General features: G+C 31.9%; 1 protein-coding gene across 1 annotated transcript in view; it reads right to left on the bottom strand.

Annotated features, from left to right (window-relative positions):
• Positions 1 to 346: 346 nt before the first annotated feature.
• LOC114330269 (potassium channel subfamily T member 2) overlaps positions 347 to 27404 on the bottom strand; it is a 630795-nt gene continuing 603737 nt past the window's right edge. Inside the window, exons 17-19 of the mRNA XM_050662017.1 lie at positions 26663 to 26758; positions 8132 to 8337; positions 347 to 1432 (exon numbers count right to left, since the gene is read on the bottom strand). Of these exons, the coding sequence (XP_050517974.1) occupies positions 730 to 1432; positions 8132 to 8337; positions 26663 to 26758 (1005 nt within the window). The 3' untranslated portion in view covers positions 347 to 729. The remainder of the gene's footprint in view (positions 1433 to 8131; positions 8338 to 26662; positions 26759 to 27404) is intronic.

Raw genomic sequence — 27404 nt, 5'->3', positions numbered from 1 at the left:
GCAACGGTATTACAAAGTGGTCTTCATCTTGGCCTCAAACTGACAGTTTGAGGCCAAGATGAAGACCACTTTGTAATACCGTTGCAATTTAATTTCTTGTGACACCGACTTATTGTCGACATTTTTGTAGCATAAATGGCATAATTATTATTACATTAAGGTTTTTTGACCTAAATATGTAGCTAGTTCCAACTACTTTGGATCTGAAGTTTCTACCACCTGATGATGGACTGATTGGTCCGAAAACGTTTGTGATTTTATCCATCTTGGATCATTTTTAGAAAAAATTTTTTAATAAATTATATACCACCTACCTACATGTGAGGTTTTTACTTCATTAGTAAGTTCTTTATCTTTCTTCCAATTTAATAAAATTCCATAAACAATAATTCTCCAGTGAATTCTCCAGTCATTATATAGTGTATTAATTGTTACTTTTGTATTACGAAATTTTTATTAATACATTATAATCAACTATATTATCAAAAAAACTATAAAATAATAGTTTGGTTAATCATATTTTAGAAAAACCATTTTAGCAGTTGTACGTATATCTTAGCATCAGACAACACCTAATTTCTCAACTAGTACTGCTATCACAATAAAATTTAACTCCACGCTCTTCACTACACTTTCTATAGAGTCGCAGAGTCCCTACTGTGGAAGCGAGAAGATTTAGAGCCACTTGTTTCTCAAGCTACCCATTCTTCTCCCCCACATGAGGTTGTATCATACTATCGTCCCTTGAAGGTGTTGCGGATCCGTGGCCGGCGTGGGCAGCGCAGCTTGCTGGGACGCCCCTGCTTCTCCATAGCCACCAAAGCCCATGTTGATGGGTACCGAGCCGCTGGATCCCGGTAGGCCGCTGTGGGTGAGACTCAACGTGCTACCGGTGAGCACCGATGGAGCTAGCGGAGGCAAGGATGGGTTTACTATTAGTGCCGTATTGCTGCTGATCACTGGTGGACTGTTCTCTTCAGGCGGAGTCACTTCCAAACCGATACTACCGTTCAAGGCTATTTTGATAGTATTAGAATAATTCGTACTGAAATGGCTTAAACCAATGTCCTCTAAACTACTTTTCCTCCTAGAGTTACCGATATTCGGCAGTCCTTGTCGTAAAGAATTGGATCTGCGCAGAAGAATGTCGTCGATTACACGCAAACTATTCGATCGACCCCTTTGGTATCCCGCCACCGTTGGACTGTCCGGTAAAGATAGAGAGTTTGATTTTGTCGTTGCTAGAGGTGGGGGTCTAGGCGATTGGTACCCGCTGAGGCCCAGACCTGATCCGCGTCGACTTCCCGCTTGAGAGCTCGTCGCCATTTGTGCGAGAAGGGTCTGAGAACAGAAGCTTATGTTTGATTTTCTTCTGCTGTTGTGCCTTTCGAAGGTTTTTTGTGCGGAGAAAGGACTTGGACGTACTAAGTATCTGAAAAAATTAAATCGATTAATTCTTCAATGTTCTAAACGTAATAATCTATAATTACATAATTAAAAACATTATTTAATACCATACAAAATCAGAATAAATTAAATCTCGGAGACAGTAAACACTAAATTTATCTATATCGTTGTTGTTGCATTTACTGCTTGTAGACCAGGACGGATCTGTGAAAAATCGTCGTCTACTTTTGGATGTGCGAGGTGGTATTCGGATTTTTGCAGATAAAGTTAGGTGACAACTTCAATAATAGTAATTGACTTATGCTCTTTCTCAAATATATCCGGAACATTAATAAAAAAATTAAAATATTTAAAAATTTCGAAAAACATCAATTTTTTTTCTACTTTCTTTGCTTATAGTTTTAAAACGATTCATTTTGGAACAAAGTCGTAGGAAAATAAAATAAAGATAATTAAATGTTGTATGATATACGACTGAGTATGATATATTGTTATATTCCTATTTGACATAAGAAATAAAAATCTATAGTTATATTTAAAATTCAAATAAAAATAAAGGTTTTCGTTTTTCTCGACCGCGGGCATGTAAATTTGGAACACCCTGTAAAAAACAAATTTTGTATAGGTAGTTTTTAAGAAAGTGTTTCGGAGAAGTGTTTACGAACCCCAGGAACAATACGACTCAAGTAAACAATTAGAGTGATGTTTAAAAAGAAAGTGTTCGTGGAAAGGTTGTCAATAGCCACCGATAACTCATATTCTAGTAAATAAGATAATAGGTTATTAAATGTGTAAAGAGGATTAATGTGGAAAGTAAAATTGAAATGGGGAATATTATTTTTTCTTGAAATCCATTAAGATATTTAGAAAAAGGAAAGTGTGTGTTGGTAAATACGGATAATTGAAAGTTGCTTGGGATTGGGTGATTTTGGAATGCTGGAAGGGGTATTTGGAAGGAGGAGAATGAATGAGGAATGAGAGTCAGTGTGTTTTGAGGATCGGAGAGACCAAGTCCAGTTTTCGAGAAGAGTGTACAAAAAAGTGAAACGCCGGTATAGTTAGTTTTGTTTTTGAAAATTAAAAAGTAAGATATCGTGGAACGAGTGTTAGGCCGAGTCGAGATAGTATATAACTCCTTGAGTCTAGAGTATCCCGGTTTGTTGAAGTGTTTAAAAAAGGTGAAACACGGCATCAGGAGAAGGCAGGAACGAGTGCTGCACGAGGCGTAGTTTTCAAAGGAGCTGAGGCATTACTGGAAGACTTGGACGAGTCGTTGGATCGCAACCCAAGCTAATAGGAAACGTGTTTTCTGTGAAGACATTGTCAAATCATCAGTAAAGGTCAGTCTAATTTGTTATGACATGAATGTATGGTTTGTGTATTAAATACCACATTGAAAATTGAGCTACACAATCACTATTAAAAAAATTTCATGAAACCTAAATTAATTTGTTACTGATAAATCATAATAGTTCATTATAAATAAAATAAATTTGGAGACAAAAAGAAATAAGATTCCCATTTTTGTAACTGTTGTATTAAATAAAGATAGAAAGACAAGATATAAGAAATATTAAGCAGTTATTGCCATTTAGATAAAATAAACGATTTTTATAATTTCTAATTGAAATCCGTATGTGTGTATTATTTTACTCTCTTTTATCTATCCCGATTAGGAATCCACTGAGAAATACTTTGAAGCCACGAAAGTAAGTAATTGATATTATAATTAAGCCCTGGTATTGACACTATATTGGTATTTGGTCTGTTTGATTAATGAGATAATTATTGATTAATTAATTAAGATAAATTACATCTGAGAACATCATTAGATTTCAAAAGTAAGATCACAACAATATATACCAAAAAACTATAATTTAAAAATAAAAATCGACCTGTTTCGGGATTGATCTCCAGAGACGCCCATTCTCGAGAAAACTAATTTATTCCAACTCAAACGTCTTCACTGTATTTGTTTATATGCCAAAAAATTGTTTATAATTTTAAAACAGTGCTGGCTGAGGCTGCTTAAATAATCCGATTTTAATTCTGTAAAGCGTATTAGATAGGTAAAGAATCTCTTTATATGTAATAAAATTAGAAAACTTCTAAATGGTCTACTTTTTGTTCAAAAGGTTTTTAAAAAATTTAAACTTTAAAAAAAAATTAGATTGCAAAATCTATCAAGTCGATTTTAATGAAATTTGGTGGATGATTTAAGAATATTATAAGAATTTTTTAAGAAAATTACGAAGGTTCTAAGTGCAACCAAAGTGGTTAAAAACATTGAATAAAAACAGGCTTATTTTACCCCCTTATTTTGTATTTATTGCTATTTTGCAGACAGGGTAATAATTTAAGACATTTTAAACCAGTCGTGTATCATGCAACAGTCAATTGTCTTTATTTTATTTCCTACGACTTTGTTCCAAAATAAATCGTTTTAAAGTTATAAGCAATGAAAGTAAAAAAAATCGATTTTTTTGAAATTTTTAAATGTTTTAATTTTTTTTAGTAATGTTCCGGGCATATTTAAGAAGAGCATAAGTCAATTTTAATTATTGAAGTTGTCACCTAATTTTATCTGCAAAAATCCGAATGCCACCTCTCACATCCACCTCAATACAGATCCGCCCTGGTCTACTGGGACAGTTTAGCAAGTGAAGTTTAATATAATTTTTTGCTTGCTTTTTATTTTCCTTAGATTAGCCTGCTAATGTGGAATTTTGGGTGATATCTCTACCCACCAGAGATAATTCCTTTGTTATATCATTTAAGTTGGTTTATTGATATAACTTCAGTACTCTTATAAGACAGCCTCACAACTTTTTCCCAGCCTCACTGATTCATTCAAAATTGTAATTTATTTCCAACCTAAACAATCATAACCCTCTTAGTTCAGAGAAATAAGGAAAAAGAATATCCTGTTGGTGACACAACCCGCTCCAGGCCAAAAAATTAGTTATAAACAAATGAAGATAAAAAAACGGTAAATTTTTGGGTTTTCATCTATAACCAAGAAGTTAAGTATTTTAAACAAATTTTAGAGTGAGAATCTCATAAATCGTATAAAAAACTTCAATATGGCGTTCGCTGAATATGTTTATCCTTATTGGTTGCTTGAAAATTGCAAAATAAATAATAAATTTTGAGTTTTTATAAATATTCATAACTTATGTAAAAATTAACTTAGAACGTTCTTATTACACGGAATGCTGAGACTTCTGGTGCTTAAATCATACACTAAATTTCAAAGCAATTGGTTAAATAGTTTACAAGGTATTTAATTTGATGATCCCAAATTAATTTTTTTTCAACGCTATAAGTCACAGTAATACTTTGGATAGTTTATGAAAGGAGAAGATTTGTACTATTAATTTAATTAAAAAAAAAATGACAAAATAATTCTAAATACTGCAAAATTATTTTGCAAAAACATGTGAAATAAAAAGGGGGGGCTAACTTCATCCCTAATTGTTCTAGGACAATTGTTTTCTTTCTAAATGTGTATAAAAATTCAGTCTTTCCAAATATGAAAAAAATAATTTTTCTACGGGTAACAGTAATTGTTTATAAGTAAGCAAAAAATCGACGTGTTTTTGCAAAATAATTTTACACTGTTTAAAATTACTTTTTGTCATTTTCTTTTAAAAAGTCAATAGTATAAATGTTCTTCTTCCCTAAACTGTCAGAAGTCTTACTGTGACCTCACAATTTTATGACTTATAGTGTTGCAAAAAAAATGAATTTGGGATAAACAAATTAAATAACTTTTAAACTATTTGACCAATTGCTTTGCAATTTAAAATAAAATTTAAGCACCAGAAGTCTCAGTAATTCGTGCAATAAGAAGGTTCTAAGTTAATTTTTACATAAGTTAATAATATTTATAAAAACTCAAAATTTAAGATTTATTTTGCAATTTTCTAAGCAACCAATAAGGATAGATATATTCAGCGAAGGCCATATTGAAATTTTTTAGACGGTTTATTAGTTTCTTACTCTCAAATTTGTTTAAAATGCTTAACTTGTTAGTTATAGACGAAAAAAGCGAAAATATACCGTTTTTGATCTTCATTTGTTTATAACTATGTATATCATCAAACTCGGCTGCAGGAAACATGAAGGTTAATAATATAGATGCCCATACTACTCAAAAAATTTGGTTTCGGCCTGAAGGGCGATGTGTCGCGAGAAAAATCTTATTTCTCTGGACTATCTGTCTGGTTATTCCCCTAGCCTAGAGTATCTGAAAGAAAATCAGTTAGTACTATCACGTAACCCTTTGAATGCTGATTACGTCTAAGAACGTCATACCGTTACAACAGCTGAGTGCACATGACGTCTTCAGGCGTCATATGCAGATATGCACAACATTCGTTTAGAGGTTAGTATTTGGTAGAATTTGACTGAACAAGTGGTATCTCTGTACGTAGATAAAAGTGTATTTATAACGTCAGTTGAGATTTATATGTATGAAGCAGTTCCAGGGCCACCTCGACCAAAACACTACAATGTAAATGCAGCGAAAAAACGAGTTAGTACCAGCGAACTGCTGTCAACACGGATGGAATGGCCCCGTCCCATTCAAATAGTGAAGCGAGATTGCCACCAACATACAAGAGAGAGGTCCAAGAGAGAGACAGAGAATGGGCAGGAAAATTTGACAGGCTGTGTAATTTGAGTTGCCTATATAAACTTAAATCGGGGAAATGGACCTCATATTTTTTTAACTTGGTGTATATTATTTAACTAGGGCTGATAGGCAGTATTTAAAAATTAAGTTAAGTTAATAAAGTTAAAAGATATCAGGTCCATTTCCCCGATTTAAGTTGACATAGGCAACTCAAATTACACGGCCTGTCAAATTTTCCTGCCCATTCTCTGTCTCTCTCTAGGACCTCTCTCTTTTATCGAGGTCGCATTAATTTTCTTCGTACCTATTCCATCCGTGTTGACAGTTCATTGGTTAGCACCCAGGTTGCGTTAGGCATATTTCGTCAATAATGAAAGGGTAAATGGGATACCAAAAGGGAAAGAAGAAAAGTTGTCTCACAATAAAACACTGAAAACTTTTGTTTTCTATACTTCCACAAAATTTATTATTTACAACTATGTGACTACAGCTGTTTCGGCAGAGTGCCTTTCTCAAGTGATATAATTTACAATGTGTTTGCCTTTTTAAGTCTCTAACTGAAGAGGTTGAGGAGTGGGGAGCTGTTTGTCTCGAGTTGGTCATTCAGAATTATATCTGTATTTTTCAGTTTATTAATTTCCATAGATTCTACAAAAGATAGCTTAAGGCCTTTATTTTGGATATGCAGAATTTGAAACTCTTCATTGAAAGAATGATTATGATCTAGAAGGCGAAGTGCGTATGTAGAAGTGTCTGTTTTTCTATTGTTGAAAGCCCTTTTGTGTTCTGCTATCCGTTTTTCAAAAGTTCTGCCAGTTTGACCGATGTACGTTTTCGGACAGTCACCACAAGTTAGTTTGTAAACACCACTCTGTAGTTGCTTTCTCTTTCGGCTTTTATTGTTCTTAATATATTTGCTTAAGTTGTTGTTAGTTCTGAAAGCTGGTATTATTCCTTTCTTTTTTATGTATCTGGCGATTTTTGTTGTTATCTTGCCAGTATATGTGAGAGAGCAGAAGGTACTGGGTTCTTTCTGTAGTGGTGGATACACTAATTTCAGGGCTTTCTTATGGAGTTTTTGATTAAAAATTTTGTTAACTGTTTGTTCGTTATAGCCGTTGTTTACTGCTATTTGTTTAAGGATGTTTAGTTCTATCTCGAAGTTATTTTTTGTCATGGGAATTTCTGTCAGTCTATGTATCATGCTATGGTAGGCTGCTAATTTGTGTTGTGTAGGATGGGAACAAATAGCAGTAAACAACGGCTATAACGAACAAACAGTTAACAAAATTTTAAATCAAAAACTCCACAAAAAAGCCCTGAAATTAGTGTATCCACCACTACAGAAAGAACCCAGAACCTTCTGCTCTCTCACATATACTGGCAAGATAACAACAAAAATAGCCAGATACATAAAAAAGAAAGGAATAATACCAGCTTTCAGAACTAACAACAACTTAAGCAAATATATTAAGAACAATAAAAGCCGAAAGAGAAAGCAACTACAGAGTGGTGTGTACAAACTAACTTGTGGTGACTGTCCGAAAACGTACATCGGTCAAACTGGCAGAACTTTTGACAAACGGATAGCAGAATACAAAAGGGCTTTCAACAATAGAAAAACAGACACTTCTACATACGCACTTCACCTTCTAGATCATAATCATTCTTTCAATGAAGAGTTTCAAATTCTGCATATCCAAAATAAAGGCGTTAAGCTATCTTTTTTAGAATCTATGGAAATTAATATACTGAAAAATACAGATATAATTCTGAATGACCAACTCGAGACAAACAGCTCCCCACTCCTCAACCTCTTCAGTTAGAGACTTAAAAAGGCAAAGACATTATAAATTATATCACTTAAGAAAGGCACTCTGCCGAAACAGCTGTAGTCACATAGTTGTAAATAATAAATGTTGTGGAAGTATAGAAAACAAAAGTTTTCAGTGTTTTATTGTGAGATAAAATGAACTTCCATCAAGTAACGGTCAAACCCATCAATTATTTAAAGAAAAGTTGTTTTGATTGCACTCTTAAAAGTAAATATTTTACAATAACAAAAAAAAATCATCCGTTCATACTTACATTATATCTCCTTCTTCTAATTTAAGATCGCAGCTAGGATTAATAATGACGTAAGAGAGACTATTTCGCTTCTCGCTTACGTCATTATAGTCGATGGTTGGTAGGTTTAAGCTTTCCATTCTTGATCTTACCAGATTGGCTATTTCTGCTCGCTCTATTTGCTGATCGTGGTTGTCTTTAGCTTCGTCATTTCCGTTGACTGAGTACTGAAAATTATAATAGGAAAATCAATATTAACAATAGTTTTTTTGGGTTAGATTAAACGCTTGTAGTTAAGTCATCAGAAATCGGGATATAACTGCAAGTAAGTTGAAATTTAACTATATTATTAACTACGGTATGAATGATATAATAAAGTAAGTAAGAATCAAAGTAAGCATTCCTTAACTATCTACGTTTTAGTCCATTTAATAAAACTAGGAATCATTCCGTATTATTCATGTAAAGAAAAACTATTGTTTATTTTTCTTTAATAGCTTTTCTTTTAATATTTATTTATATTCTCATTTTGTTACGCCACTGTTAAAACATTAAGTTCTTCTTTTTATTTTTATGTTGACTTATGACTTATGACGTGTGAGGTGTTTTGACAGTGACAATTAATTAATTTCGATGATTGAAATATTTGTTACCTGCTGAGCATTATAAACTAAAATCTAGAATATAAGCTTTAAATGTTGTTTCTTTTTCTTACAGGTAACGTTTTTGTAAATCGTTAATATTGTACATAAAATAATAAAGTTCCTTTTTCTTACAGAGAGAAACACAATTGAGTTTTTTATTCACCAAAAGTTTGATGGTTAAAAACATTATTACATTCATTTAATTAAAAAGAGTATCATCCGTTTTATTGCTACACCATTTTTGCCCTTGAAGTGACCCTTGATCGTAAAGATTTCGTTTCATTAACGCGTTTGTTCAGATGCATAATTTATGGGACTTTCCTACATAACACACATTGGCAACAAAACATTTGATCACGTTCACCTATTGGTACTAATTAATAGTAGTTTGGCGTTTTGTATTATAAGTGATTATGTTTATTATTTTTTTGTCTTTGAAACAACAGGCATATTAATGTTACACTATGTTATTATGTTAGGTGAGTCTACTTGCACGAGAGTTAGTTTATTAAATGCATTATCTTTTGTTTTTATTAAACGTAAGTATGGTGTATTCCAATATAATACGACTGTTTTGGATTATCGCGATAACGAATATTTTAGTGTGCAAAATAAGAAGTAGGAAAGTATTCTGCTCTAATAATTACTCCAAAAAACAACAATATAATTTGCAGTTTACTTTCGTTTTTTATATTTTACACAGTAAAATATTCGTTGTCGCGATAATCCAAGAGGGTCGTATATTCGTGGATTGGGGTATATCAATTTTTGTCCATCATTTTAGAGCACAATCTATATAACTAATTTGATCCTGTTTTGATATAATAGTACATTATATACCGCGGGACTGAAGTAGTACATTTAATCCTGAAGGTAAAGTTTAGATAGAAGGTAAAGTAAAGATAATTTACCTGAAGGATTAAATGTACTTCAGTCGCAAGGTATATACGATACTTTTCGTACTTCCGGTATGATTTTATTAATTATTTCAATAATTTCAATCAGTTTTTTCTCTCTTCAACTCATTTAATAAACTGTCTTTAAAATAAGTTACCATAGTAACATTGCGTTGTGACAGTTATAATTTAGAAACATTGTCATTACTAGTGTCATTGTAAAGAAACATTGTTATTGATAATTATTGGTATCATGAGTGAAGAAGGTGTATCTGATATTGATAAAAGAGCAGCCGAAGTAGGTGAAGAATTGTTACCACCGAAATCTAGAAAACTATACGAGCAGCAGTACGATGCTTTTAAAAAGTGGTGCCGCTTAAAAAATGTGAGACAACCTACTGAAAATGCGCTGTTAGTCTACTTCGATGATAAATCAAAAGCGGTTTGTGCCTCAACTCTCTGGGCACATTACTCAATGCTGAAATCGGTTATTAACATTAGAGAAGATATTGATATAAGTAAATTTCCAAAATTATTAGCTTTTTTGAAGAGAAGAAATGAGGGATTTAAGCCAAAGAAGTCAAGAATTCTCACGTCTGAGCAGGTAGATCAGTTCTTACGGGAGGCTCCGGATGATAAATATTTAATGCTTAAGGTAAATTTGGAAATTTGTTTATATTCAGAAATTTTAAGAAATCAATTTTTTTGTAGGTTGCACTTATTTTGGGCGTTGCGGGAGCTTGTCGTGGAAAAGAGTTGGTTGATTTAGAAATCGACGATGTGAGAGATTTGGGCGATTCCTTCCTAATTGCGATTAGAAACACCAAAAATAAAATTGACCGAAATTTTGTGATCAAAAATTCAGAAAACAGTGCCATCAGTTTTGTGGCGATATTTCGGAAATATGTGGCATTGCGAAAGACAGGGACAACTCATTCAAAATTTTTTGTTCAATACATCAACAAAGAATGTACTACGCGAGTAGTAGGAAAAAACATGTTTGGTACAATTCCACGGCAAATAGCAGCTTTCTTGAAATTAGAAAATGCGACGTCTTATACGGGACATTGTTTTAGACGCACATCTGCGTCTTTGTTAGCTGATTCGGGAGCAACAATAGACGTGCTGAAGAGACATGGAGGATGGAAATCCTCCAACGTGGCCGAGGGATATATTGAATCGTCTATTAAAAATAAACAAAAAATTTCAGATAAAATATTTGGTCAAGTCGCCGATTCGTCCACTATAGTTATGCCACAGTCCTCATTCTCGCTTCCTGTTTCCGCAGGATCTTCGAAACAAACACCAGTTCAATATGAAAAGGACCTATCTGTTACTCGTCAGTTACCTGCTGCATTAACCCAGGAAAGACTGGTCAATATGACGAACTGTCACAATATTAATTTGAATATTAACGTTAATTACCATTCTAATTAATTATATTTTTCAATAAAATATCCCTTAAATTCGTTTGTTTGTGATTTAATCGTTCCGGGAGTTTCGTCAATATTTAATCCCGGAGGGATTAAATGTGACACTTTAGTACCTGTCACAAGGGAGTGAAGTTGTCACTTTAGGCCCGGAAGTACGAAAACCTTTTTTATACCTCAATCTACAATATATGTATATTTTTAAATTATGCTTTTACACCATGCAATAATTTAGTGTGTCACTTCTTTGATAACATAACCATAACTTTTTTCAGAAAGATATGAAAATACACTCACTGGCAAAACTAACCGCCCTCCTTAAAAATAGGTCATTTTTGATGTCTCGAATTTCCTAAACATTTCCTAAACCTGTTGTCCGATTTAAGTGATTTTTTTAATATGTTACAGCCTTATTGTTTAACAATATCGCTGTGATAATATTGTTGATAGACAGGTAAATTGTCATTGTGTACTAGGTCCTGGTGTATCAATCAAACTGCGTTTTTTTCTCAAAGTTCGCCACACAATGTGGAATATTCTCTCATTTATGAAATACTGAAATTAAAACCCAACCTTGGCCTCAGGTTTTCTTAACATTCTGTTTTGTGATTCATTTGCTTATATTGGATAATAAAAAAGTTAGCTACTTCAACTAGCCATGTTTTTCATCAATATAGGGTTTTTCTAAAATAAGTTTCAAACATTATTATAGGGTAATCTTGTATGAAAAAATAATAAAAGTTTGCTTTATAAACGTTTGTCCACAAAAGCTTCGTTTCCGAGATACGGGATGTTCAATTTCTTTTTTACAAACTGACGATTTATTTATTGCTATAAAACCGGTTGAGATATGCAAATGAAATTTGGAGACTTTTAAAAAGTAGTTATTGCGCATTTTTTGAGATACAACTAAGAATTTTATATTCACCATTGGCGCGCATACAGGTGATATTACCCTATGTATTCGCCTATGAATATTGTATGTATTCGCAATTGGTATTCTTGTTATTTCTCATCTAATTCGAGATTTTGTTAATATACCAGGGCGCATCTGTAAAAATATTGTTTGGACGTTGAGAGGTGACTCAAATTTTTTTGCAGAAATTGCTTGAAAATAACTCAAGTAATAATATTTGAGCTACCCTCCCTCTCAAAAAGGTCCGGAACATTGTTTAAATAATCAAAATGTCAAAAAATGGAGGCAAAATTCGATTTTTTTCTTCGTTTTTTGATTATAACTTTAAAAGTATTCATTTTCGAGAGAAGTTGTATTGACATAAAAGTTGCGTAATTAAATTTCCTACAATATATAATTGGTTATATATTTAAAAAATAGTCACCCTTGTTGCAAAATAGCAATAATTGCGAAAAAACCATACAAAAACAAGTATTCGATTTTTACGTTTTTCAACCATTTATGCTACACTTAGCACCTTCATATTTCACCCAGAAAAACTTTATGATACAGTAAAACAATACTGTAAATTTCATTAAGATCGGTTTAATAGATTTTGCAAAATAAATTTTGAAATCCAGATTTCCCAAAAAGAATTCATTTTTTCAAAATATTACAGAACTGAAACTAAAGCAGATAGCAAGTTGAATTTTTTCTTGTATATAGAAGTGTACTGTACCTTTCATATGCAGTTTGCAAAATTAAGATCCATTAACCAGCACGGCGTCAGGTATTTTTTTAAATAAACATTAATTATTGGTGCTGCGCGCAGGACAGCGGATAGTTTGCTCTGATTGGGCATTCCAATGACCTTTGATAATGATTGATACATTTTAATTTTTATTACATTTCGATATAAATAAATAAATTTGTTTATTGCAAAATAAAAACACATATACTCTATCCTTTGAAATAATACTTTTTTAGCAAAAACTTTCTTTGTTCATATATTTTAACTTAGAGAATAAAAGTTTATTATTTTTAAACATATGCAATTGTTTAAACAATATTTCACAAACAATAATAAAATTAGTTTGATTTTTGTGGAATTAAAATATTAAAATACAACAAAATATAGAGTAAGAAAATAATATATTAGATAAAGATTGGAAGAAATTTTGGTGGAAATCAACTTGTGTGATTCGAATACCGCTGTCCTGCGCGTAGCACCAATAATTAATGTTTATTTAAAAAAATTCCTGACGCCGTGATAGTTAATAGATTTTAATTTTGCAAATTGAAAATAAATGGTATAGTACACTTCTATACGCAAAAAATTGTCAACTTTTTATCTGCTTTATTTTCAGTCCTGTAACATTTTGAAAAAATGAATTTTTTTTGCGAAAGCTGGATTGCAAAATTTATTTTGCAAAATCTATTGAACCGATCTTAATGAATTTTATAGTATTGTTTTACTGTATCATAAAGTTTTTCTGGGTGAAATATGAAGGTCCTAAGTGAAGCATAATTGGTTGAAAAACGTAAAATGCAAATACTTGTTTCTGTATGGTTTTTTCGCAATTATTGCTATTTTGCAACAAGGGTGACTGTTTTTTAAATTACTAGCCAATTCTATATTGTAGGAAATTTAATTACGCAACTTTTATGTCAGTACATCTTTTCTTCAAAATGAATACTTTTAAAGATATAATCAAAGAACGAAGAAAAAAATCGAATTTTTCCTTCATTTTTTGACATTTTGATTATTTAAACAATGTTCCGGACCTTTTTGAGAGGAAGGATAACTCAAATATTATTATTTGAGTTATTTTCAAGCAATTTCTGCAAAAAAATTTGAGTCACCTCTCAACGTCCATCTCAAAACAGATGGGCCCTGGACTATAAACCACTCGTTGCCTTCTGTTTTATCCACTTCGTGCTTAGCTTTATTTTTGTCTTAGTTCTTACCAAGAACTAAGATAAGGACAAGTCACTTTCCGCTCCTCTCATGCTATGTGCTCTGATGATATCGCTAGAGTGCCTTACCTTAGATCCAAATTTGGATGGTAAAATGATTGTGAAATGTAATAGTTTTATGTACCTAGGATCGGTATTACAGACTGATGAAAAAATAAATGACATTCAGGCACTATACAAGTGAGAAGAAAAAAGAGTGGTTGTTTGACAGAAGCTTTCAATGAAACTGAAGGGAATAGCTTTTGAATAAAAGATGTAGAGATAATAGAGGATAATATAAAGACAATAGAAGATGATAGATAATTTTTTGTTAACAAATATTATTACTTTAAAGTCATCAGGATAAAGATAATTATTTAGAATAATTTGTAGTGTACCTACACATTAAACAAATAATACTAACAATTCACATTTTGACGCTACCTATATAATTTTCTAATTTTTGTATTAGACGTAAGATATATCTAGCTTTTAATTTGACAACTACGCATAATACATGATCTCTTATAAGATCTTTGAGCTTGAACAAAGCTTTTTAGGTTTCAAAAATGAATAACCATTTTCAATTTCGTTGCAATACGAAACTACAGTTTCGAAATCGGTAGAGGTGCTTGCTGCACTCTCTGATTGAACTAGAATATAATGCGGCTGTAGTTTTGTGTTGCAACGAAATTGAAAATGGTTATTCGTTTTTGATTTACATGTTTACTCTGATTGGAGTACGAAGGGAACCTTCCTCGTTGGAACTTTACCGCGCTGAGCAGATGGGACGTGAATTATAAATTGTAAAATTCCCTCATCTTCGTTAGTCTCAGCATCCGTTATGGCTTGCAAATTTTAGAAGCCTCGGAGGTGTAACCAGAGAAGGTTCCCATTGTTTTCAATCTGGTGGGATGTAGAGTAATATTTTTAATGTTATTTTATGTGCTATTAGATTGAAAACTTAGTCTTTTTAAGTTGCTTTGTCATTTTAAGGGTGTTTTTAAGCCTAGAGCCTAATAAAACTAAGATATTCTACAGCCAACCTATTAAATGGACTAACTTTTAAAAATAGGATAGATAAATAGTATTAAAAATAGAATAGTATCATGTATTTAAACTTCAAGGCTTTTGCATCCAAAGCAAAGTTGTTACGAAGCATTCTCCTAAAGAAACTACTTTTTTTAAAGCCTAAGAGTATTAGCGATGTTAAGTCACAATGACGACCTCTAGTGGATTTCGGCGGAACTAAAATTGAAGCCTTCTTCTTTTTATTGCCCTGCTATAATGGGGGTTTTAATGTCAAATCGTTGTTAAAATCCTTGTCAATATTTTCAAAAATCAATATAATTAATAAATTTTAATATAAAAGATTTAATTAAAAGCTTACAAATCTTTTATCAAAAGTGTTCTTATTTGTATGTTGTGTTGCAGAATATTTGGAGTAAATTTAGGGGGAACACGTTCTTTTTGATTCTACTGATGCTGTTAGATTAATCGATGGGACTAATAAATTTTTCACTTTATTGATTTTCGAAAATACTGACAACGATTTGACATTAAAAACCCCAATTATAGCAGGGCAATAAAAAGAAAAAGGCCTCAATTTTAGTTCCGCCGAAATCCACGAGAGGTCGTCATTGTGACTTAATATCGCCAATAATATATCTATCTATTTGCGAGTTAATAATAATTCTAAGAGTCCATTTTATACCTACTAGATTCCTTTCACTAGAATAGAATCTGTAAAGTTTCAACAGTAAATAAACATTATGTGTTTGTAAACAGACATATACAGTGAGCACGTAAAGGTTGGAATAAATTCATTTTATCGAGAATGGACGATTTTGGAAAAAAATCCCGAAACAGGTCAATTTTTATTTTTAAATTACGACTTTTTGGCTGTATTATCATACTAGTGACGTCACCCATCTGGGCGTGATTACGTCATCGATGATTTTTTTAAATGAGAATAGGGGTCGTGTGATAGTTCATTTAAAGGGTAATTGAATTTTCTATTCAGTAATATAAACATTAACATAATTATTTATACAGGGTGCCCAAAAAAATATTTTTGAATTAAATTTATTGACATAAAAAGAAGAATGTATGTAATTTATTTAATTCAAAATACATTTTACTGCTCTCAAAAAACAGAAAAAAATGTTTATTTGTATTTTTCGCTTAAATTAAATGTTCAAACTGTCAAGAGGCAGGTGGCTGTTTTAATATTAATTTAAGAAAAAAACAATATTTATTTGTCAAATAAACATTTTTTCCTGTTTTCTGATAGCAGTAAAATGTATTTCGAATTAAATAAATTACACATATTCTTCTTTTTATGTCAATTTAATTTAATTAAAAAAATTTTTTTTTGGACACCCTGTATAAATAATTATGTTAACTTTTATATTACTGAATAGAGAATTGAATTACCTTTCAAATGAACTACCACACGACCCCTATTCTTATTTTAAAAAATCATCGATGACGTCATCACGCCCAGGTGGGTGACGTCACTAGTATGATATATATGCCAAAAAGTCGTAATTTAAAAATAAAAATTGACCTGTTTCGGGATTTATTTCCAAAATTGCCCATTTATGAAAAAATTAATTTATTCCAACCTTTACGTGTTCACTGTATATTTTCTAACAATTCACTGATATAGGTGCAATTTTATTACATTACATTTCAATAATCTACAGTTCCGTTACACAATGAATAAAGAAACACTACAAAAAGCATTGGTATAATTAATATTTGCTAAAATTAAGACTACATTTCTTTTTCTAAAATCTGTAGTGCAAGGTTAGTTTCACTGTTAAATACTGATTTGCAAAGGAACTAACAACCGCAGCTTTAATTTTTGTGGACTATGAAAAGATGAATTCCCGATACAAAGTGGAGTAGGTCAGGGGGACACCATATTACGGAAACTGTTCACTACGCTTTTGGAATATATATGTAGAGGGGCCAAACTGACTGACAAGGACATAAGCATGAGAGGAAAAAATCTTATCCACCTGAGGTTTGCAGATGATGTGCTAATAGCTGATAGGATAGATGAGGTCAAATAACTTTTAAATCAGCTCTACCTTTTCTCGCTAGAAGGGGGATTGAAAATTATTAATATATCTAAAACCCAGATGATGACAAACTTTTTAGTCAGCGTGGAGACATGCGTATATGCAGAGGTCGTCCACCAAAAGTTGAATGAAAGCATGATACGTTTTATATGTTTAAAAAAGTTAGAGAAGTAGCTGGTTTTTATCATAAGAAAACTCCACATACTACAACCGATTCGTCGGGAAAAATTATAATAGACGAACAAGAAATTCGAACTACCTGGTATAATAATATAAATGAACTGTATAATGATGATAGACCCGAAGAACTGGAGACTTTAGATGAAGGTGAAGGACCAGGAAAATTGGCAAAAAACAAGAAAGCCGTTGGTCCTGACAACAAACCTACAGAAATGTTAAAGCTCATAAATGAGGAAAACATTGAAATACTAGTCAAACCTTTCAATGATGTTTATTCGACTGGTGATATCCCTGAAGATTGGTTAAAGTCCGAATTCATAACCCTACCAAAAAAACAACGTCCGAAAAACTGTAGCGATTATAGAATGATAAGCCTTATGAGCCACACTTTGAAAATCTTTCTACGTATCATCCACAGTAGAATCAGAGATAAATGTGAAGAAGACCAGGATGAAACACAATTTGGCTTCAAAAATGGACTGGGAACCCGGGACGCACTCTTTGCACTAAATGTATTATTGCAGAAATGCCGAGATCAAAGGAAAGACGTCTTTGCTGCATTTATTGACTATGAGAAGGCCTTTGATCGAGCACAACATCACAAATTAATTAAAATATTAAAGGATAAAGGAGTTGATAGTCAAGATGTACGAATCATAGAAAAATTATACTGGCGTCAAACAGCGACAGCTTGCATAAATGGAAAATCAACAGAAATACGCAAAATACAGAGAGGTGTCAGACAGAGTTGTTTGTATACTGTCCCCACCGTTATTCAATTTATATTCAGATATAATATTTAAGGAAGCGCTGAATAATTTCGAATGGGGTGTGAAAGTTAATGGAATTCTGATAAATACAATCAGATATGAAGACGATACAGTTATTTTAAGTGATGATATGAATGGATTCCAACACCTTTTAAATGCCATTGACACAGTGGGAAGAGAGTTTGGCCTAAACATAAACTGTTCAAAAACAAAATACATGGTATTTAGCCGTTTGGCCCATCAAAATTCACGGTTATATGTTGATGGTCATATAATTCAAAGAGTACCCAGTTTTAAATATCTTGGTTGTCATATTACTGAACAACTAGACCCAGATAAAGAGATAAAATGTAGAATCGAGATAACCCGCACGACATTTTTAAAAATGAGGTCATTCTTCTGTAATGATAACTTGCAACTTCAACTTCGAAAGCGCATGATTAAATGTCACATTTGGTCAGTCCTCTTGTATGGTGTCGAAGCATGGAGATTAAAAATATCCACCATTAATCATTTGAAGGCCTTTTAAATGTGGCTGCAGAGACGTACACTGAAAATACCATGGATGGCTATGATGACAAATGTGGCAGTCCTTAAGAGAGCAAATGCTGCCTGCGAGCTGCTTGATAACATCAAATATAGAAAGATGGCCTATTTTGGACACGTAGTAAGGGGAGACCGGTATAATATTCTTCAACTTATTATGATGGGTAAAATCGAAGGATGCAGAGGAATTGGTAGAAAGTAGGCCTCTTGGTTGAAGAATATCCGAGAGTGGATAAGAATAAAGAAAGCAGAACAACTAGGTATTTAGAATAGCTCGAGACAAAGACAGTTTCGCCATGTTAATCGCCAACGTCAAGGGGACTTGATAGGGCACGTTAAGATGAAGAGATATGCTTAGGAACACGATACCTAGACCAGGTAATGGCTTATAAATACCTAGGTCATGGGATTGCTTAAGAAAAGATCACCAAACCGTTAAGCTTCTACGTCATATATGACTTACTTGGGCAGCCTTCGGCTAGCTGAACCAAGCAGGTCACTTGGCTCAAATGACAGATGACAGATGGACAAAGCCGATATTGAAATGGAGACCAAGAGCCTACCGAAGCAGAGGTCTTCCACCAACACGTTGGACTAATAATCTAAAACGCTGTCGTGGGAATTAAATGCAATAGGCACAAGATAGAAGCAGATGGAAAATTATGAGGGAGATCTATGTCCAGCAATGGACAAGCGAAGATTAAATGATGACAACCGGAGTTGAAATTGCACATAATTCATTTATGAAAATGAAACAATTTTTTTTGTAATAGAACCTTGAATGTCAACATAAAAATTCGCATCTTAAAATTTTACATACTTGACTTTATATGAGAAAAGAGTAAGTTTTTGAGATGAAGCTTTACAGAAAAATCCTAAGAATATCTTAGATCGAAAGAATAACTAATAAGGAAGTCTCGCGAAGACTTTCAAAAGAGGGAGAAGTGAAAAATAAAATTAATAGATGAAAAACATAATTATTATATCCTGACCACATGATAAATACAACAAAATACCAGCTTCTGTAAAATATCATCCAGGGAAAGATTTTAGGAAAGCTTAGTGTTGGAAGAAGCTGCATGTCAATCTCAGAGAGTGGTGTAATTGATTGTCTGTTCAGCTTTTTAGAGCACAGTACCACAGCTTGCACGTAAAGGTAAAGCTTAAGAAGTCATTATATAATTATTATTATCAGTTAGTTTTTTATGACTTATTCTGAGACGACCAAATAAAATGTTTTTTCATATGATGAAAGGACATTTTTCAACGTTGAGATGGATATCACGAAGCTAGGGATTGTGCTCAAGTGATCTTGCCAATATCTTAGATTGTATTTAAAAGAGATCATTGTATTTCAGATAAGCCTTTGACTGTATTGGAAAAAATAAATTATTTATTGAAATGAAAAATCAAGATATACTAGCAAACATAATCAGATTAACAAAAATGACCATGGATGGATCTCGAGCTAAAGTAACAACAGAAGTAGTAGGTAGCACAAAATCAATTGCAATAGAAACATGAGTGCGAAAAGGTGCGAAACAGTCAAGGCCAGTAAAATTAAAGGAACTATAGCCCACTCCTCAACACAAATAGTTGCATATGCAGATGATTTAGTTCTTACGGCCAGAGACAAGGAAAGATTAAAAGAAGCAGTAACAATCCTGGCAAAAGAAGCACGGAAAAGAGGTCGATAAATTAACTAAGGATAGGAAAAACAAAATATCTACTCTGCTCTAGAAGAGAAGATAACAGAACGAGAGAAATCAAAATAGAAAACTACACTTTTGAAAGAGTCCAACAATTTAAATATTTGGGAGTAATAGAGAATGGCCAAAACAAGAGAAGTGAAGAAGTAACGGAACGAATACTAGCAGGCAATAAACATACTGGAGATATCATAGGCTTCTAAAGGACAAGAACTTATCCAGAAATACAAAACTGAAAATATATAGAGTTGCAATTAGACCAGTAGTTACGTACGCAGCTGAGACAATGTGCTTCACGGAAAAAGATAAAGAAAAATTAAGAATATTCGAAAGGAAAATCCTCAGACGGATTTTGGGTCCGATAAGAATGGACAAATGAGAATTGAGAAGAAAAATGAACCATGAACTAAGAGACATAATGAAGGGAGAAGATATTGTTAGATTTATTAAAGCACAGGGGCTGAGATAGCTGAGACACATAGAGAGATAGGCCAGGGTAATAAGACAAAAATATACCCTGTTCGGGACACTTCAGCAGCCGGGGTACTGAAGCGTTTTTTCGACAAGTAATACCTATTATACGGGAACAAATTGTAACTATTTCCTGCGTAGAATCTGGCGGCCATTTTTATTTATATACAATTAACTGTCAAAAAATGGAATTTTTCCCTTTTTTTCCAATCAATGGCAAACAGCGAAACTTATGATTTTTTTAGTTCAAATATCTTTGAGATTATGGAAAAAGCTTTAAAATGACATATTACAAAGTTTGATATACTCATTTATTGTTAATATAATTGCAAAAAAAGGTCGGAATTGCAAAAACAATTATTTTCCCAATAACTGTTGTAAAAATTAATTTGTGTACAGATTTGAAATTTTTGTCAAATGGGGATTCTTTGGTGCTTAATATGTCATAAAAATTTCAAAGCGGTTCATTCAATTGTTTAAATTTTATTCGAATTGTTTATCTCAGAGAGTATTTTTTTTTGCAATAACATAAGTCAGAAAAAAATGATGTTAGAACCATTCCACAGGTGTCAAATGGAAGAGCATGAGCTATATTTTCAACATGGTTTATAGAAAGCGAATAAAGAATACATTTATTAGTAATAAATAATTATGCAAAAGTATCGTAAATCTTTCCTTATAAATTTTTGAATAACTTTTTCCAAAAAAAAAAAATAACTTTTTTACCTTGTTTTAAGTGCACAACTACAAAGTAATGTTATTTATATCATAATTGATAAGAAATTGTAATAAATATATATAATTTCTTATATAACAAAATAAAAAATGTATAAGGAAATATTTACGATACTTTTGCATAATTATTTATTACTAATAAATGCATTTTTTATTCACTTTTTTTAAACCAAGTTGAAAATATAGCTCATGCTCGTTCATTTGACACCTGTGGAATGGTTCTAACGTCATTTTTTTCTGACTTATGTTATTGCAGAAAAAATGCTTTCTGGGATAAACAATTTGAATAAAATTCAAACAATGGAATGAATCGCTTTGAAATTTTTATCACATATTAAGCACCAAAGAACCCTTATATAATTTCAAAGCTGTACACTAATTTTTACAATAGATATTGCGAAATTATTTTTTTTTGCAATTCCGACCCTTTTTCTCTATTATATTAACAATAAATCAGTATATCAAACTTTGTAATACGTCATTTTAAAGCTTTTTCAATAATCCCAAAGATATTTGTACAAAAAAACCATAAGTTTCACTATTTTCCATTGATTTGAAAAAAAAGGGAAATATGCCACTTTTTGACACTTAATTGTTTATAAATAAAAATGGCCGCCAGATCCTACGCAGGAAATAGTTACAATTTGCTCTTATAGGTATTACATGTCGAAAAAACGCTTCAGTACCCTGGCTGCTTGAGTGTTATGGAAAAAACCTTACTACCCTGGACTAAGAAGGAAAAACGACCAGATGATCACCAGATGGAAACCAGAAACTGAAAGACCAAGGGGAAGACCCAGAGAGAAATGAGAGGACCAGATCATGAGAGATATCAAAATTCTGGAGGCGAGAAACTAGAGGGAACTATGCACATATCGAAATGAGTGGAAGAAAATTGTAACGAAAGTCAAGTCATACAACAAACTTTGACAAAATACGTGGAATGCGAAGTGATGCACCGCAATAAGCGAATCCGAGAGCTCTAAGTAAGAGCGACAAACATTCCACCCGGAATGAAAAGCCCTGATGGTGATTGTATTTAAAATAAAACGAATGGCTTGCTCGTAGCCTTTTTTATGTAATGGTACAATAAAACCACTATTCCATTCCACTGGTAACTATTTATTCAACTATGTATTTATTATCAGATCATGTATTGTTTTTAGTAATAGTATATCAGGGTTCGCCTCTCTTCCATCCTCCTCACGCTTTTCCTTAAATATACTGTCCATTTAATAGTATATATTGCCGTTTTATCAATATAATACCCTCCTTACTTATCGTCATTCTCTGTTTAAATTCTTGTCTGCTTTTGTTCAGTTTCTTCTGGTAAAACTTTCTTTTCCCTGTGTGCTCACTTAGAGCTTGTAGTTCTTGAAGTTCTCTTTTCTTCCTTTCGTGGAGTTCCTCTTCTTTTTTACGTAGTTGTTTATATTCCTTCTTTGCTTGGCTGGTTATGTACCCCTGTCAAATCAGCAAATAATATGCTCTGTTTTTTCTTTATGTTCTAATCTGACATTCTTCGTCACACCATTCATTCTTTCTTGTTATTCCTTGTTTACCTTCCGTGCCTATTACTTTTTCAGTTGCTTCTTGTATTATAGTATAACTAAGTTGAAACATACTCTTATTGCCTAATAGTCCAAGTAATGAAGCTTAAAATAGGACAAAACCTCGCAAATTTTAACAGAATGGATCGATTTGCTTGAAAATTTGAGAATAAGTAGTGAATAGTCCCAGGATCAAAATGTATACGATGCCAAAAGGCGCTTTTACCATGGGGGTGGTTGCCACCCCATCTCGGAGGTGGAAATTTTTTATTATATTTTGATCACAAAAATTGGTAAAAACATTCATTATAAGCAAAAAACAATTTATACATTTTTTTGATAAAATTAATATTTTTCGATTTATTTGCTATCGAAAGTGTTAGTTTTATATCGAAAAAATAAATGTTTTTAACCAGTTTTCTGCTAATAACTCAAAAATTTTCGTTTTATCAAAACAACTTTACTTAATATACCTTTTGAAAAAATAAAAAAAAACCGTCTTTTTAATTTTCTTTAAGACCAATAGTAATCGAGCTATACTTTATTATATGTTAGCTCTTCTTCGTCAAATGCTAAATATTATTAATGTTGTTCTGAAGCTATTTTCTTGTGGCATTTTTATAATCAATTACTTTGAATGGGAAATAAGCCACAATTTTAGTATAGTATCACGAGGTTTTTTCCTGGTCTTCCCTCGTGATTTACTATGGAATCTCTAACGCGAGAATTTTACTGTCATCGTTGCATTTGGTTGTCTTCTTTCTAAAGACAGATCACATGCTATGATTTTTTTGTGACGGATATTCTTCAGTTGGGATTGATTTCATGTAATCGAATGAACTATCTTTTAGTAAAGTCGTCCAAGGAACGCAACTCATAAATATTGGCGATATCATTTTAAAGTCTTCTACTTTAAAATGTATAATATACGTCTGAATTGCCAATATACATGAGTCAGATTAAATAAATTATTAGAAGAATTTTTTTTACTTAGCAACAACATTTTTTTGTTTATTTTAGTAGTATTTTGTATTTTGACAACGAAACCCGATTTGGGCTTTGAAACGTTAATAAAATCATTTTTTTGGTAAAACTGTGGCTTATTTCCCATTAAAAGTAATTGATGCTAAATATTATAGTTTTAAAGTCGAAAGACGGGAGAACTATGCATTTTTCGAGGATAACTTGTTTAAACTAATTTAAAGTATTTAAAAAAATCTATCTCTCTAAATAAAAAAGAAGTCTCTAGCTCAAAAATTAAGTAACTTCATGGAAGTGATGGAAAAGAATGTCAGTCCGTATTTTTTTCAGCAAAAAGTGACCTGAAACAACCCCGTAATCACCACCCTAATTAAAATTAGTCAATGATCTAACTTAATCTTCTTTATTTATGTATTATTAATAGGTTCTAGAAGTTTGATCGGCTTATAATGGTTAGTTTAAAAAAAATGGAGTTAAAAGAGAATAACGAGTTTTTGTAGTTTGGTAAAAAAGGCCTTTTTCTTCAGAATAGAAAGATTAGCATCAGAGATACGAAAAAATATTTCAATATGAAATTGTAGCTTATTTAATTCCCAAGAACATGGTTTGCAAGCATTTTTTCTCCGACAAAAATTGAGTGAGCTATTGAAAATTAAATCTTGAAATAATATGCAAAAACCACCTTTAGCAACCCTTTCAAAGTCACCTCTTTTTGTGACAGAAATTTAAAAGGATTTAATTTTAATAGTCTTATAGATCTTGTAAAATCCTACAAAATTATTTTTTATCAAACTTTTTAAGACAAAAAGTGAAAAAGTTATGGCTAAAAAATCAATATATTTTTTTGAAAATAAAAGGAGAAATCCAATTGAAAGCGTAATAATGTAAGTTAGCGATGTTTGTAGTCATTAACCTTATTCATTCTTCTTAATTTAAGTATTATTATTAGATTTTAGAAGCTTAACTAGCTTAGAATGATTAGTTTTTAAAAAATTGAAGTTTAAAGCGAATATCGAATTTTTGTAATTTGGTAAAAAAGCCATTCTCTTCAGAATAGAAAGATTAGCATCAGAGATACGAAAAAATGTTTAAAAATGAAATTGTAGGTTATTTAATTCCCAAGAACTTGGTTCGAAAAAAAATTTTTTACGGCAAAAATTGAGTGAATCGTAAATGAGTATACCATCGAAAAACATTGATTTTTTAGATATAAAACTAACACTTTCGATTGCGAATAAATCGAAAACTATTAATTTTATCAAAAACTGTATAGAACGTTTTTTGCTTAGAATGAATGTTTTTACTAACTTTTGCGGTCAAAATATAATAAAAAAATTTCCACCCCCAAGATGGGGTGGCAACCACCTCCATGTTGTTCTGAAGTTATTTCCCTGTGGCATTTTTATGATTAATTATTTATATGGGAAATAAGCCACAATTAAAATGAAAAAAATAATTTTATTAACGTTTCGACGCCCAAATCGGGTGCCGTTGTCAAAATACAAAATATTACTAAAATAAACAAAAGAGTTGTTATTAAGCAAAAAAATTCTTCTAATAATTTATTTAATCTCACTCATTTATATTGGCAATTTAGACATATATTATACATTTTAAAGTAGAAGACTTTAAAATGATATTGCCAATATTTATGAGTTGCGTTCCTGGGACGACTTACTGAAAGATAGTTCATTCGATTACATGAAATCAACCCCAACTCAAGAATATCCGTCATAAAAAATTATAGCATGTGATCTGTCTTTAAAAAGACAACCAAATGCAACGACAGTAAAATTCTCGCGTTAGAGACTTCATAGTAAATCACAAGGGAATACCAGGAAAAACCCTGCGATCCTATCCCGACATCGTAAGTATTTAGTCTTACATTAATTTACTCTCAAAAAATAATACCAAATTCTGACTTGTAACATGTTTAAATTATAATAATATTAATAATACTAGATATATAAGTAATACTAAAATATAAAATATGTACTAGCTCGATATTATTGACTTACTAATCTTGGTATTTTCTTTCTATTGACTTCCTCTTTCAGTATGAGTAACCACATCCTACTGCATTCTACCGAGGAATTTGCGACAAAATTGGTTTCATTTAGCATAATTAGACATTCTTCTTTGATTTTTCTCTTTTTACTATCTGATTCTTTCAGGACTATATTTGAATCTCTCCACTGAACTCTATGTTCATTATCCCATTATTCATAAATATTGGCGATATCATTTTAAAGTCTTCTACTTTAAAATGTATAATATATGTCTGAATTGCCAATATAAATGAGTGAGATTAAATAAATTATTAGAAGAATTTTTTTGCTTAACAACAACTCTTTTGTTTATTTTAGTAATATTTTGTATTTTGACAACGGCACCCGATTTGGGCGTCGAAACGTTAATAAAATTATTTTTTTCATTTTAATTGTGGCTTATTTCCCATATAAATAATTAACCACCTCCATGGTAAAAGCGCCTTTCAGCGTCATATAGATTTTGATCCATGGACTATCCACTACTTATTCTCAAATTTTCAAGCAGATCGATCCATTCTGTAAGAATTGCGAGGTAAAAAGCTTCCGTTCCTGGACTATAATGTTTTGTGTATTTTATATTTTTACAAAAATTCATTTGGTATAAAGGATTAAACGTTTAGGACTCTGAGATTTATTATTCGATACTTACCATTGAAGGACGTCGATTTGTACATCCAAGACAATTAGTTCCATCCTTTGGTCGATAAGTAACACCTACTCTATCTGGTCCGAGATCCTCGTCAAGCTAGCGAAAAAGGAAGCCGGCAAACTAAGTACGTGCATCTACTCTTTCGTATTTTTACTTGGTTCGTAAAATGCATTTTTTTGGTTTAAGCATATTGATAGAAAGGTTTTTGAGATGAGATGTTTGAGTAGCTTCGGCGTTTAAATACAAGAAATCATAGACATTATTAGTGATAAAAAGTAAATGAATAGTTATTTATTAGTTAATTTTATTATTAATAGTTAATTTTAAGGCACGCATGTGAAGGTTTGCAGAATGAGCGAAGCGAATTCTCCAATTCACATGAGTGTCTTAAAAATGTACTTTTAACACGTATATCAAATATACGTGTATTCAACACCTATATTCAAATCAATTACGTCATCACGGTCAGATGGATAACGTCACTAGTAGGATATATACGCTAAAATATCATAATTTTAAAATAAAAATCGACCTGTTTCGGGATTTAATTTTCCAAAATGGCACATTCACGAAAAAATAATTTATTCCTTTTATTTTCACCATACTGTATAGTGGTTTCGTGTCGGACATAGTATATGGGCGACACGATCTGAGTGCTGAAATTTTTGGTGTCTGCCATAATATGTCCCACAAGACGATTAACTTGTTACAACGATAACTACAAAACCAAAGTATCTTAAGT

Source organism: Diabrotica virgifera, chromosome 9 (genome assembly GCF_917563875.1).
Source record: "Diabrotica virgifera virgifera chromosome 9, PGI_DIABVI_V3a".
Classification (NCBI taxonomy): domain Eukaryota; kingdom Metazoa; phylum Arthropoda; class Insecta; order Coleoptera; family Chrysomelidae; genus Diabrotica; species Diabrotica virgifera.
Note: the sequence above shows the minus strand (reverse complement) of the source record. Positions and strands in the feature narration are given on the sequence as shown.